Below are 15,125 nucleotides of genomic sequence, written 5' to 3'. Positions count from 1 at the left end.
ATCCTAAAATTGTGTTCTTCAAACATGAATCATGTGTATTTAAAAGTTTTCATGCACCCAAGGAATACCTCAGCTTGAAAATACCAACTGAAAAACTAGAGTCTCGTTCTTCAGAAGGTCTTAAAACTGCAAATCTCATTGCAAAAGAGTTGTTTTTATAACTGGTAAGATAATTTTTTCAACTTTTATTTTAAATTCAGGGGATACATGTGCAGATGTGTTACCTGGGCATATTGTGTGATGCTGAGGTTTGGGGTACGAATGATCATCACTAAGGTACTGAACATAGTACCCAAGTTTTTCTTTTCTCTTCTTTTTTTTTTTTTTTTTTTTTGGTGGAGCAATCAGAACACACACATTTATTGATTAGGGTTGCCATCTTACATGGGTGCAGTTTGTGGCACCCCCAAAACAATTATGATAGTAGCATCAAAGATCACTGATCACACATCACCATAACAGACATAATAATGAACAGGTTTGAAATATTGTGATAATTACCAAAAGGTGACACAGAAACACAAAATGAGCACACACTGTTGGATCAACAGTTTTTGAATCCTTGCCCTACTCCCTTCCTCCCGCCTCAAATAGTCCCGTGTCTATTATTGCCATTTTTATGAGTAGCCAATGTTTAGCTCCCACTTATGAGAACACGTGGTATTTGGTTTTCTGTTCCTTTGTTAATTTGCTTAGGATAATGGCCTTCAGCTGCATCTATGTTGTTGCAAAGAACATGCTTTCATTCTTTCACGTGACTGTGAAGTATTCCATGGTGTATATGTACCACATTTTCTTTATCCAGTCCACCATCGATGGGTACTACCCTAGGTTGATTCCATGTCTTTGCTATTGTGAATAGTGCTGCTATGAACATGGGAGTGCATGTGTCTTTTTGGTAGAATGATTTATTTTATTTTGGGCATATACTCAGTCATAGGTTGAATGGTAATTCTGTAATATAATTTTAAAAAAATTATCAAAGCCAGGCATGATGGCCTGTAATCCTAGCTGTGTGGGAGGCTGAAATGGAAGGATTACTTGAGCGTGGAAGCTGGAGACCAGCCTGGATGACATAGTGAGGCTTCATCTCAAATAATTAAAAAGTGGAAAAATAAAATCTAAAAGCATTCCCTAAAAATTCTTACACAACTCGGCCAGGCGCAGTGGCTCATTCCTATAATCCTAGCACTTTGGGAGGCTGAGGGGGGCGGATTGCCTGAACTCAGGAATGCAAGACCAGTCTCGGCAACAATGGTGAAACCCTGTCTCTACTAAAATACAAAAAATTAGCCGGGCATGGCGGCGTGCACCTGTTGTCCCAGCTACTTGGGAGGCTGAGGCAGGAGAATCGCTTGAACCCGGGAGGCGGAGGTTGCAGTGAGCCGAGATGGCACCACTGCACTCCAGACTGGGCAACAGAGCCAGACTCCATCTCCAAAAAAAAAAATCTTACACAACTCATGTATTCTTGAGACTGCATCTATAATCTACTTAAAGTTTCCTTAATGAAACACGAGTAATTTATCTCCCCAATTGACTTTGTTCTTTATGTGATTTAAAACTAGATTCTCATGTATTAAGTTTGGATAACAGTGGCTCTGGAAATGTTTATGAGGGGACATTTTGGAAACTGAGGGAGTTTAACCTGCACAAGAAACATTATAGGGATATGTCTTTGAACTGTCTGAAAACTGCTATTCATTAGAGGAGGAATTCACCTTGGGAGGCTGAGGCGGGAGGATTGCTTGAGCCCAGGAGTTTGTGACCACCGTGGGAAACGTGGTGAAACCGCATTTCTACAAAAAATTAGCCAGGCACATGCCTATAGTCCCAGATACTCAGGAGGCCAAGGCAGGAGGATCACTTGAACCCAGGAGGTTGAGGCTGCAGTGAGTCATGATCTTGCCACTGCACTCCAGCCTGGCAACAAAGCGAGACCCTGTCTCAAAAAACAACAAAAAAAGTGATGAGAAGATTACTTTCCCAAGCAACCATTTATGAACAGTTCTGTTAGAAAATTATATTTGGTGGACTTTCCCTAAAACTTCTCATTTTGGTACAAGTACTCTCTTGTCTTTTGAGGCCAAAGGTAGATTAAGATCATATCTGCTTTCATTCCACACTAGTGATTCATAATGGCAAACTCCCTAAGTTCTTTTTCTAACGTGTTGTTTCCAAGAACGATCTCCTGCATATGCATTTGTTTTTTTGGACACAAGTCTAGATGATTCTTAATTATTCTCAGTCTACTACCATTATGTTAGACTTTTAAAAGTGAACCTTCTAGGAAAGTTGCCATTTGGTAACCTCGAAGATGTGCCTTCAAAAAGTGAGTGAACTCATTTCTTTTTTAAAATAATGATTCCTTAACATTTGAAATACAAGTTCTTGTCTTTAGTTTATATATTATTGAGGTTTTGGTTTTTAGCATTTAAAGTAGTTGAGGCTGCAAGTTTCTCATATGGCAAATTTATTCTAATCTCTGAAACCATCTGTTAATTGGAATTTCTATAGCATTTAAAGATAGCTTGATTTGGAGGATGTCAATTATGATACTGGTGGCATAGCAGCAAATCCAATTAGGAGTCAGATTAGTTCTAGTTTTTATGATCCTTAGCAAGTTTAGTAAAAAACCTAGTAAAACAGTAACAGCAATGAACATTTAAATAGCAGCACTATGTGTCAGGTGCTGTTCAAGGCCCTTTATAAACTTTAATTCTTGAAAAAACTGGAGGAAACAGACACAGAAAAGTTTCTAACTTGCCCTGGATCACACAGCTAGTGGTGGAACTAGTATAGAAACCCATGTTGCTGGGTCCAGAGCCTGTGCTGTGAGCCATTGTGCGCCGCCGCCTCTTCCAGTGTGGGGAGGGGGAGCACCGTTTCAGAGCAGCACTTAGACCATTTTTGGCAAGTGGTCATTCAGGACTCACTGGAGCATTTCCATTACATATTGAGTTTCTTCTACCATGAAAGCTAACCTCACCATTTATATTATATTCCCTCTGTTTTCCAAGGGTCTTGCTCTTTTGAATATTTTTTCTCTGTCTTCAATCTTCAGCATCCTTTGTAGTACAGTATTGTTTCTATCTGTATTTTTTCAACATAATTCAATAAACACAACATAATGCTGGTGGCTTCTTTCCACCAGTATTTAAATGGCAAATCCCTTAAAATTTAAAATTTTAAAAATCTTAACATTTAAAAAATCCTCCCCACTTCCTCTGACCCACCCGCTCATCCCCTTTGAGTTGCCTCCATTCTGCCCCCACTTCTTCAACCTGTTCTAATCTAGACTTTAGTCTCACTAATTTAGAGAAACTGCTCTTCACCAAAGTCACCCATGACCTTTTTACTAATCCCAACAAACATTTTCATCTTTGTCTTTTGGAAGCCTGTAACTTGGCTGCCCACACTCTTCATGCACCCCCTCTTTTACCTTGAGCTTTGTGACATCTTCTAGCCAAGTTCACTTCTTACCTCTCTGGCCCTTCCCAGTCTCCTTTAAGATTTCTAGTGACTGTCTGCCCTAGGGATTTGCTTCCTTCCCACTCTACAGAGTCAGCCTAAGTTTTTTCAGCCACTTGTTTGGCTTCGTTTTCTCAATATACATGTAGATGGATTGCAAATCTTTAGCTCACAGCTCTCTCCTGAGATTCACATCTGTATTTTTAGGTGCTATAGTTTATCTCACTTGGATAGCTTGCAAGCTACCTTAAATATGTACAATCTGAACTATACCCTTCACATACACACTGACATACACAAGCTGTTTTTATTTCTGTTTCCTCTCAGAGATCATCTGTGTACCCAGTTGTTCAAAACAAATCATTTTCTGACACTTTCTCTTCCCTTATATCACCTCTCCCCAATTCCCCACCCCAACTAAAACCATTATTTTATTTCAGGTCACCGTGAACTCAAATTAACTATTCTGATAGCCTCATAAATGATCTGTCTGCTGCAAGTTACATCACCTTACAACCCCAAAGTGATCTTTCTAGAGTGATCCTGCTGCTCCTGTTTAAATTATTTTGAATGTCTTCACTTTGCCATTAGGATTAAGTCCAAACTCCTCCTTGGCTAAGTCTCACTCTACTTGCTTCTCCAACTTTATCTTTTACTACTTTGTCTCTCCTTGATAGTTCCTGCCAAGTTTAAGTTCTTTAGTTTACTGAAAGGGTGATGTATGCCGTCTCCACTCTGAGCCTTCATGCTTACTTTCGCCTCTGCTGGCATATTTACCAATATTGCCAATTACCTGGCAAGTGATTACATTTTTTTCAGGTCTAATCTTCAGTGTAACTTCCTCTGGAAAATTTTTACTCACTACAACTTGCCCCCCAGCTAGACTAGGTCAGATATACCTTGCTAGGTCCTTACTGTAGCATTTCATGGCATTTCTGAAACTTTCCTGTAATTGTAGAGATGGTCAGGACTTTACTTGTGCTGCTGTTTTCTCCCCTAGTGTTTGGCACCTAGAAAATGTGCAATCAGTATTTGTTAAATGAGAAGATACTACTTCCAATGGCATACTCTTTGAGCACCTAATTATTTAGAAGTTTCTTGTGTTAAGCAGCACTTTGTCACTTTTTTTTTTTGAGTCTCGCTCTGTCTTCCAGGCTGGAGTGCAATGGTGCGATCTCAGCTCACTGCAACCTCTGCCTCCCGGGTTCAAGCAATTCTCCTGCCTCAGCCTCCCAAGTAGCTGGGATTACAGGTGCCTGCCATCAGGCCCAGCTAATTTTTTGTATTTTTAGTAGAGACGGGGTTTCACCATGTTGGCCAGGCTGGTCTGGAACTCCTGACCTCAAGTGATCCACCCACCTTGGCCTCCCAAAGTGCTGGGATTACAGACGTGAGCCACTGCGCCCGGCCTGTCTATTTAATGGTTCTGGTTCTATACCCTAAAGAACACAAAGAACAAATCATTAGACAGCCTTCAAATAAATAAAGGAATGTGCTCTGTGCTTCTATTCCACATAGGGTATGGTGCCTAGAATTGAACAATCACCTAGGTGTGGTCTGACCTCAGAGTAGAGTGGGACCATCGCTATGCTCATTTGACAGCCTATCCTTGTAATAAGGTAGATTGAGATCATATCTGCTTTCATTCCACTAGTGATTCATAATGGCAAACTCCCTAAGTTCTTTTTCTAACATGTGTTGTTTCTAAGAATGATCTCCTGCATACCCATTTGTTTTTTGGACACAAGTCTAGGAACTTACGTTTCTTCTTGTTAAACTCATCCAAGTTAATGATGTTAAACTCATCCAAGCTGATGATGTTAAACTCATCCAAGTTGATGCTGAAGCAACATGCCAGTTGACTAACATGGGGGGATTTTAGTCCTGTCACTGTCTGTATTTGTTTTTCTACCTACTTCATGATATCTAATTTATAAATAAACCTTACTAGCCATATAATCAGACAGGGTACTTAAGCCTGTTTCTTCATGTGTAAATGGGGTTGATAACAGGATCAGGGGTGCTGTGAAGAATACATCTGCATATGTTCACAAAAACCATAGTGCAGTTCTTGGGACATGATATGTACTCAATATATTTTATCTATTATTATTCATATAATTGATAACAAAGTTAAATAGGGCAGGTAGAGGCAGATGCCTTTGTGACATCACTCAAAATCGTTCTCCTAGGTTTAGTCATATTCATTAATAATGGTTTCACGTAGCCTATTTCTATTTATTTTGCCCACAAAAACATATTAGAGAACTTTGAAATGCCTTTCTCAAGCACACTATGATGTTTCTTAGATTTATTGCCTAGTATTCCTTAACCCTCAACAAAAAAAGAAAATTTTGTTTTCCTGATTTGATCTTAGTGAGCTACCCAAACAACTTTTTGCCAAGACATTTTGAATACTACCCTTATTTCTCAAGACCTAAAAATACATAATAAATAAATAAATAAAACTACCAAGAGTATATGAAGTGATTTATTGATATTGTTTAGATCCATTATATACAGGTAGAAACTTTCCAAATTGTACAAAGAACCATTAAGCATATTGATAAACACAGTTTTATAGACAAAACAACTGGAAAATAGTTTGAACATACACAATATATAATTATGAAAAAAAAAAGTAGAACACATATTGTTCTACCAGATAAATCCCAAGGTTATTAAAAGTCTGCTATGCAAACCTTAAGTTGAAAAATGTGTTCAATGGAGTTACATGGTTTTAAAAAATTAGGTATAATGTAAAAATTAAGCTTTTTTTTTTTTTCTCATTGATTTTGGGAGAGGAACTGAGACAACTTTTACCCCAAATCTATACAGTTTGAGAAATAATTTATATGTCTAGCACAAAGAAAGAAAATTGAGAATGTTTATGGTTCTGTAAACTTTGCCTTTTATGAAATGCAAACCACATCAGTTTTAAAAATTAGAAACTGTGCAATCAGAAATAGACTGTTCCCTTTATACCTTAAGGTTCCATTGTACCTTAATTGGCTTTATACCTGAGCACCAAAGCTGAAGTTCTAAATGCCATCTCTTCCTGGAAAGTTATTCTGAAAATGAGCAAGAAATCAAAACTAGCCTATTATCATCTAGAAAATTAGGCACCAAGAAGGAGGCTGTCTCCTTAGAAATGCAACATCAGTGACAGAAGTTTCAATTAATTAAGCAGCTGACAGATCTCCTTGTGAACACAACAAAGGAAATCCACATAAGAAGAGCCTCCATAAAGTCCTTTGTCTTCTACCAGGAACTGTCGGAAAACCATTTCTGGCTGTTCTCGCTGTTTTACAATTGTGAGCTAGGAAAAAACCAAACAGTAACAGCACCTGGTTATAAACGTTATTTGAAAATGTCTCAATTTTGTCTGTTTCAATTTTGGCAAACATTATTGAATGTCTATTATGTGTGAGGCTATGGAGGATTATGGGAAAGTGCCTAATATCTAGAGTGGAAAGAGGCATGGACCCCGAAACCCCAAAACCCAAGACATACAATTTTAAGTGGCAAAAATGAAACCTAAGCAGAGTGTTATGGGAAAGGCTTCACAATGATAGTAACTGTCACCTGAGCCTTAAAGGATAGGGGTAGGGCTAGTGAGTATTCCATACTGGAATACATGTACCATGTACCAGAGATACAATTATGGCTGGCATGTAAATTATCACAGGCTTCTAAAAGGGACAAATTATCATAATAATGAGTTTGGGCTTCTGTAGGAAATGTGATCCAGTGAAGGTGCAGAAGAATGAAATGAGTCAATTAAGTGGCAGCAGTATGTACAATATATTCGTGAGACAGGGACACTAGATAGGAAGTGGTTTGAAGTGTCTGGGTGGGAGATGATCAGGTTCTGAATTAGAGCAATGGAGGTGGAAAGGGGGTGGATTGGAGAGATGCTAGAGAGGTTAACATGCAGGGAAAATTGGGAGAACTTCTGTTCTTTGCTCATCATGATTCTCTAGACCTGTGCTGTCCAGTACAACAGCCAGCCACACATACTATTGAGCACTTAAAATGTGGCTCATCCAAATTGAGATGTACTGTAAATATAAGATACACAATGGATTTCTAGACTTAGTATGAAAATAAAATGTAAAATATCTCAATAATTGATGACACAGATTACATTAGAAATTATATTTTGGATATACTGGGTTAAATTAATTATTTAAATGATTTTTTTCTTTTTAAATGTGGTCATCAGAAAACATAGAATTGCATATGCATTTGCATTACTGGAGAGTGCCGCTCTAGAAGAAGCCCAGAGGGAAGAAGCCCAGAAGAGAGCCAGTTTTGTCATGAACACTTTGAGCCCTTCTTTCTACACCTGTATTCCTATTTGAGGAAGTCAAGGCAGATGATCTGAATGGTCAGAATTTCATATTTATTGCGCCACAAGTGGGGTTAACTGATCTATACATGCACAACAGTGCCTCTCCATCTGCCTCCTATATAATTAAGAGGAGCCAGGGTACTTCTCACTTCTTCCTCTCAGGAGGTAAACCCACCAGAAAGGTCTGCAATAGGGAAGCACATGCGGTTAGCCCCTTCACCAGCTGCAGTGGGGAAGGTATGTGCAATTTTGGCTAGGAGGGCAAGGCCCTCCCTACTTTTGCATTCTATGCTTTTTAGTTATCAAGTAGAATAATTCTGTCACCACCACTTGCTTTTTTCTTTTATAACATTTTGGCCTGGATCCAAGTCTGTTAAGTTTTAAATTGCCCCTGACCTAGTAAAAATAATACATAAGAACAACTGCTGCTGCTGCAACTCAGCTAATTCCATGTGGATGCAGATATGCGTGATGCCTTGGCTTTTGGATGTTAGCTGTAGGTACTGGGAGTTGGCACTGGAATAGCTGTGTGCATAGGCAGATTCCACTCCTACACGCTCCAAAGTTTAAGATTTGCCTCCTGATGAACCTGAAGTCAAGATTCTTTTCATTTTATGTTTTATCCACCCTCTCCCACATGCCACTACAACTTTACTATTGTCCATGATTGGTAGGGGCAGTGTGGGTCTAGCCTCTGACACAACTCGGGCTGAGACTGGGCAGGATAAGACACTGAAGGAGGAAAGACTTGAAGTTCCAATTTCTTTAGAATTTACTTTCTTTATGGAAATTAATAGAAATAAGTTCAGGTTGCTCATCTGAAGTATTTTCTATTGCTGCCATTCACTTGGGTTTGTTTCGTTTTTGTTTTTGTGTGGTGCTCATTGTACAACTTCCTCTGACAAAGTGTCTGGCTATGAGCTGAGGTGGTAAGTAGAACAGGGACTGGATTTCAGCCTTGGGAGAAACTTAACTTTAAACTATAGTGATTAATATCCTACCCCACCATTTGACTATCTACAGGTGTCTGGATGACACAGAAAGTATAGTGGAAGGTCTCAGGGGAGTGGAGTCATGGAAGTGGTGTTGGCCTGTCTTGACACAGTGATGGTCTCTTCAAGGGGCACACCCACACCAATAAAAGGAAAGCATGCTGGTATGGATTGGCAGATCCGTCTTTATGTCCCCGCTTTACATTTCTTAAGGGGGGGATGGTCCTATAGAGTAGGAGGAGAACATTAAAATAATCACTGCTTATTACCTCCTTGCTTGTGTGCCCTCTCCAAGGGAAGACTGGCTAACTCTGAATGTGACATTCTCTGGGTCACCTTACCAGAGGTCTTATAGAATTAATGTGCTTCAAAAGCCAATCTCATCTTTCATTGGCTGACTCACAGGGAATCGCTAAAGCAGTGATTAGGAAGGCCCAGGTAGAACATGTTCAGCGAGAAAAGAGCCATGGTACAACCTTCGGGGAATACCAACTCTTAAGTGGCAGATGAATGAAGAGAAGCCAATGCAAAAGAGTCACTGAGAAAGAAGAATCAGGAGCAGGAGATGTTTTAAAAGCTGACAGGAGAGCATTTGAGGAAGTAGTCAACCTTGTACATGCTGTAAAAGGATTGAGAATCAATTGTCTTTAGCAAGTTGGCAGTTTACAGAGAACTGGAGAGATGGGAAGGAAAGAGCAGTTAATAGAGACTTTTTCAAGGAGCTTGGTTGTAGAATGTTTGGGATGTTGCCAGTGTTCAATAAATACTTGTAGAATGAATGAGGAAAGGGAAGCAGAATCTTGGAGAAGTGGCAGCTTCTATGAAGGTAGATTTGAACAGCTTGTAAACTGTGGAAAAGGGCCAATGGTAAAGGAATACTCTAGGAAATACAAGTGAAAGGAGAGAGAATAAAAAACATTTGCAGAGAACCGTGCAGGGCAGGACTAGAATTTATCAGGAAGGCACTTGGTTTCGGTCATCTGTAGACATACTGTAGTAGAAATCTTTTTTTTTGTTGTTCCCCCACATGTATGAGAATAATCAGACAATAAGGTCTAAGAGGACTGAGTTTTTGGAAAAGTAATTAGCATAATCTGGAAGGTAACATTTCCTTCTAGATTTGATTTTACTATTCTTGATCCTTCCATACCAACTCTTTTCTCCTACTTAATCTTAACCTTTTAAAAGTATGTTTTCATTTCCTTTGTTGAGTCAGTTTTCAAGTGTCAGAGAAAAGGTGGAATGCTAAGTGCCCCTAGTACAAGCCCTGTATCTGCTATGATCCAGCTGTGAGACCCTGACCAAGCTAGTCAGCTTCTTTGAGCCTCACTTTCATGTCTGTGATGTGCAGGTAGGTATAGGAAGCCGGGTAATCTCCCAGATTCCTTTCAACTCTGACGTCTGTGAATTTTAAATATTTCAAATTCTTTATAGAGATAGCACTCTATGAACAGATGGATACATTTGCAGGTAATACATAAGAAAATCTGATTCTTTAAGTATTCAAGCTAAAATTGTTTTATCACACAGGTCTTTAATATTTTATTCACATGTAATATTTGAAGCTCACCCCCAGATGGTTTTATAACCAAAGCTGACATAACTTTGGTAAGAGGTTGGAACAGGTGGGAGAAAGCAGAGAAAGTTTAATGTTTTTCCCTGAAGGAGGAACTACTGAGCACAAGGATGATCTCCATGCTCAGTCCTGCCTCTTCTCTGCAAATGGCCAGTTGGAGGGATGCAGTTGCTGCAGCTGGGATGAAGGTGAATTATTATTGCTATGCATTCTAAATACCAGTGGCTTTCAATTTGCATTTCATTGGACTCAAGATCTGGTTACATGTTTCTAGGCTTAAACTGAACCCACATAGGTGCTGTGTGGTGTGAAAACTGTTCTAGAAAAGTTGTATATTCATCCAGATTTACCTAAGTTCAATTTACCTAAGCTCTACCTAAAGTTGATGTTTGCATGCATGAGTTACTTTCACAGTTACGAATGTTGGTTTAGACTGACATCACATTTACATTTCAGGAGACAATTGGCCCCATAAATACACTGGCACTTGTAGACACGTGCCTCCAGGTGAGTGTCTTATAGCTCTTCAGTAAGCAGTGTTACACAGCACATCATCATCTATACATTCTAGATCCCAGGAGACTCTAATATTGAGCTTGGGAAGGAAAACAAGTAAGTATCTGGAAGGTGGCAACAAGATATAATTTTCTTAGGTTCTAGACATATTAAATTTTTTTACTCAAACTCAGAAAAGGCTAGAAGGGCTTGGAAGGACAAGAATAACAAAACTTTTCAGAGATCATAAATTAAACATTGTAATAAATCAAATTTTACAAATGTTCTAAATGATACTTCTATAATTAAGTAATTTTAGGCACCAGAAGAAAAGTCATTTCCAAGTCTGTTAATGATACCAATTGCTATTAAATCATGAAGTTAATACTGACTAAGATACCCCATAGTTAACCCATGGTAATAGCTGTTTATGTTTGTGACTGATAAGTAGGTAGATATACTTAGAGGTTAATGTGAGGGTTTTTTTAACTTTTATTTTAGATTTGTGATGGTGTGAGTTTTTAAAATCAAAGATCACTTCATAAAAACATGGGGTGTGCATTTTACATCTTTAATAAAATGTTTAACACTTGAATAAAGGGAAAAATAAAATCGTTTTCTTACCTTCATTGAATATGGCCTCTTTTGTTGGATAATACCCATTATCATTCTGAGTTGTTGAGAGTATGGGTTTCCCACTTCAGGCAGCAATGTCTTAAATATAAGAAAATCAAAGTTTTAGTACAGTTTATAACATTTAGATAGAAGTAGCAATATGAGATTATCACAATGTTACAAACATCCTTCTAAAACCATGTACTTGAATATTGGTGTGGTTCATTACCTGAAAACCAAAACTGGGGGGAAAATGCAGTAAAAATTATTATTGGCATCCATTACCATAAATGACAGAAAACAATTATTTGTCTTTTGAAAAAAACTCTTCCTCTGGAATTTGACACATGCACATCACTGAAGTGACACAGCACAGACATAGTCAGCCCTCTGTATCCATGGGTTCTGCATCCATGGATTCAACCAACCACAGACAAAAATAATATTTGTAAAAAATGCATCTGTACTGAAAAAGCATGGATATTGGTTTTTTTTTTTGTCATTATGCTGTAAACAATATAGTTCAACAAGTATTTACATAGCATTTTACATTGTATTAGGTGTTACAAGTAATCTTTTTTTTTTTTAATAGAGGGTCTCACTATGTTGCCTAGGCTGGTCTCGAACGCCTGAGCTCAAGCAATCTTCCCTCGTCAGCCTCCCAAAGTGCTGGGATTATAGGCGTGAGCCACTGTGCCCAGCTGGTGTTATAAGTAATGTAGAGATGATTTAAAATATATGGGGGTATATGCACAAGTTATATGCAAATACCATGCCATTTTATATCAGGAACTTCAACATCTGTGGATTTTGGTATCTATAGACAGTTCTGGAACCAATTCCCCATGGATACCTAGAGACAACAGTATATGTTTTATGCAAACAACTTCCTGTGAAAGTTTGATCCCTTTTCAAGATTCAAGGCTATGTTGTGAGAGAAAAGAATGTACTTTATTCCTTCAGTGGATGGAAAATTCCATCCAAGTACTACTGTTCCAGCATTAAAACAAACTACCAAATGTTGATTTCTCAAAGGGAATGCAGCCTCTTAGATATTCTGGAAATCTGGCTAGTGGTCTACAGGCCAATCCAGCTGCACATGGCATCCAGGAGATATGAAGGATTTTGACTTACATTTCTTCCATTAAGACAGAGTAAAATGCTAATGTTTGCTTCTCAGCAAGAAGATGCCAAGAGCCAATGCATCATCATGAGTTAGCCAGAGAACATGTGAGTTTGAATGTTTCACCATAAACCTCAAGTGTCAGGGAAAGTTTATGGTCAATATTTTTCACAGTAGTAAGGAAAACAAAAAATTCATTATTTATATTCACACTCCCATCCCCTATATGCATTATGTTGCATATTATGGTAGATCTATTAATTCAACAAACAACATAAGGATTCTTCATGTATATGTTTTAAAGTGCCAACTGCCTCTAAAAAGAAAGTAGCTTACATTTGGTTTTTAACGTTGTTTCATTTTGTTGATGAAAGTCAAGGAAATACCAGTATGCTGATGTAAGTGCAGACCTACCAATCTGCTGCCTTGTGATAGAGACACTGGCTATTTCCTGTGGATGTTCAGTTCAGCAACTATGCATTCAGCATTTACTATGTCAATATACTACAAGAGGAAGCTTCCTTAACTTTTATATAAAAATTTTTCATAGTTCTTTGCCTACTGAATTTTTTAAAATTGCATTTATAATCATTTCTTAATTTCAAACATATGCAGGTATCAAGTTCCAAATCTTCATCTTAAAACCAATCTCTAACTGGAATATGGATACCCTTGAATTCTCTTAAAAATACACTTTCGACATTCCTAATGAATATGCGGCTCTCTAAACTGATCACCTGTCATGGCCTTGAATTTTAATCCTGCCTCTTTCTGCAAGATGCTATATATATTGATAGACCGTACTTCATACAATTGGGTTCAACAACTAGACTTAAGCCATCTTGCCACAACGTAAGTGAGGCTTCAGGAAACTATCTGCTGAACTCTACTGGAATCCACTATCAGAGTCAGACAACAGCCATCTGGCAGTGATGCTCACACAACAATGGTCTACAAATAAGGTTTGCAATAAATGTTGACTCTTGTACAAATTATAAGCTGGGTTTTCCTAAGATACTTTAAAATGGTCATTTGTATTAATTTAACATTAAACTCACAATTTCTTTTGTTATTGCAACAAAGGGGTGTATAGTCTGTTTTTATGGAATTATTATTTGTTAACTCAGTAATCTGATTTAGTCTGTAGCCAAACACCTATGAAAGATTTCTACATTCTTTTAAGTATGCAGTTCAGCACCAGGGGTGAGTCCACAGCATAAGAACTGAATTCAGTTCCCACCTCTGCCATTTTATTACCTGAAGGAACTTGTCTCCAAGCCTCAACTGATTCCTCTGTAAAATGTTGAGATCATATCCATCTCACTAATTTGTTACGACAATTAACTGAAATGGTATATTTAAGTATTTAGAGTACAGAGACTGGCACATAGTTAATGATCTGGAAGTATTAGCATTTTCTATTAAAGTCATATATTTTAGTTGTTTGAAAGTATACAAATAACCTTATACAAGCTAACTGATATTGATCAAAACATGAAATTCTTTCATATACAGAAATATATGCCTTATTATTTTTCTTTCTATAATATTTCACTGCACATAAGTAAAACACTTGTGGTAATATGAAAATTGATATTTTCATATTACCACAAAAGCAATGAAAAAAATACTTACCATATCTGTGTTGATATGTGCAAAAGATGGCACATTAAATATTCCTTGGATCAGTTCTGGTGGGCTGCTTACTCCCAACCATAGGAACATGTGTAGGCCATTAGCCAGTAAGAATATTCCTTCTTCTGAAAGACGGGACTCAGAGCAACGAACAGCAGCAGGTAACATTGTACTCTTGACATCTAACATGTGCTGGGCAGGCACAGACAAGAGAGTTAGAAACTCCTTTCTTCCCCTTCCTTTCCCTACTTCCTCTCTCTTTTCCTTTCCTTTTTTCTCCCCCCACTCCCTCAGTGCATATTTAGTGAGTATCTATTATGTGCTAGACTTTATTCCAGTCATTAGACAATAATCCCCACCTTGTGCAGCAAATGGTTTTGTGCAGGAAGAGACAACACATAAAATAAGTAAAATATACAGAATATAGATGGTGTTAAGAGTTATGAAGAAAAGATGCAGGAAAGTGGGATGGGATGTGTCGCTGGTAAAGGTGGGGACAATTTTAACTAGGGTAGTCCAGGGAGCCCAAGAACTTTTAAGAAGGTAACCTGAGGAGGTAAGAGAAGGAGCCATGGGGACAACTAGAGAAGACCATTTCAGATGGAAGGAAAAGCTAGTGCACAGGTCCTAAAGCAAGGGCCCGACTGGAGTGCTTGAGGATCAGCATGAAGCCCAGCGTGGCTGAAGTGGGATGGGGAAAGGGAGAGTAACAGAAGATTTCTAGAAGGGAGGGGAGGGGAGGACACACAGCACTGGGCCAGGATGGTAGGAACTTTGGCTTTTACTGAGATGAGAAATCCTGGAGTGTTTTGAGCGGAGGAGTGATACGAGCTGACAAATTTTTTTTTTTTTTTTTTTTTTTTT

At 38.3% G+C, this 15,125-nt stretch overlaps 1 protein-coding gene across 5 annotated transcripts in view; it reads right to left on the bottom strand.

Annotated features, from left to right (window-relative positions):
* Positions 1–5,944: 5,944 nt before the first annotated feature.
* The window catches only part of SEC24D (SEC24 homolog D, COPII component), a 117,821-nt gene continuing 108,640 nt past the window's right edge, over positions 5,945–15,125 (bottom strand). For 3 of the 5 annotated variants that reach the window (XM_017870882.1, XM_017870886.1, XM_017870881.1), the window contains exons 21-23: positions 14,262–14,453; positions 11,513–11,602; positions 5,945–6,790 (exon numbers count right to left, since the gene is read on the bottom strand). In XM_017870882.1, coding sequence (XP_017726371.1) covers positions 6,650–6,790; positions 11,513–11,602; positions 14,262–14,453 — 423 coding nt within the window. In that variant the 3' untranslated portion in view covers positions 5,945–6,649. The remainder of the gene's footprint in view (positions 6,791–11,512; positions 11,603–14,261; positions 14,454–15,125) is intronic. The other 2 variants (XM_017870885.1, XM_017870884.1) reach the window with 2 other exon arrangements.

This window comes from Rhinopithecus bieti, unplaced genomic scaffold (genome assembly GCF_001698545.2).
Source record: "Rhinopithecus bieti isolate Rb0 unplaced genomic scaffold, ASM169854v2 scaffold_5846, whole genome shotgun sequence".
NCBI lineage: Eukaryota > Metazoa > Chordata > Mammalia > Primates > Cercopithecidae > Rhinopithecus > Rhinopithecus bieti.
The sequence above is the reverse complement of the archived record's forward strand: the minus strand, read 5'-3'. Positions and strand labels throughout refer to the sequence as shown.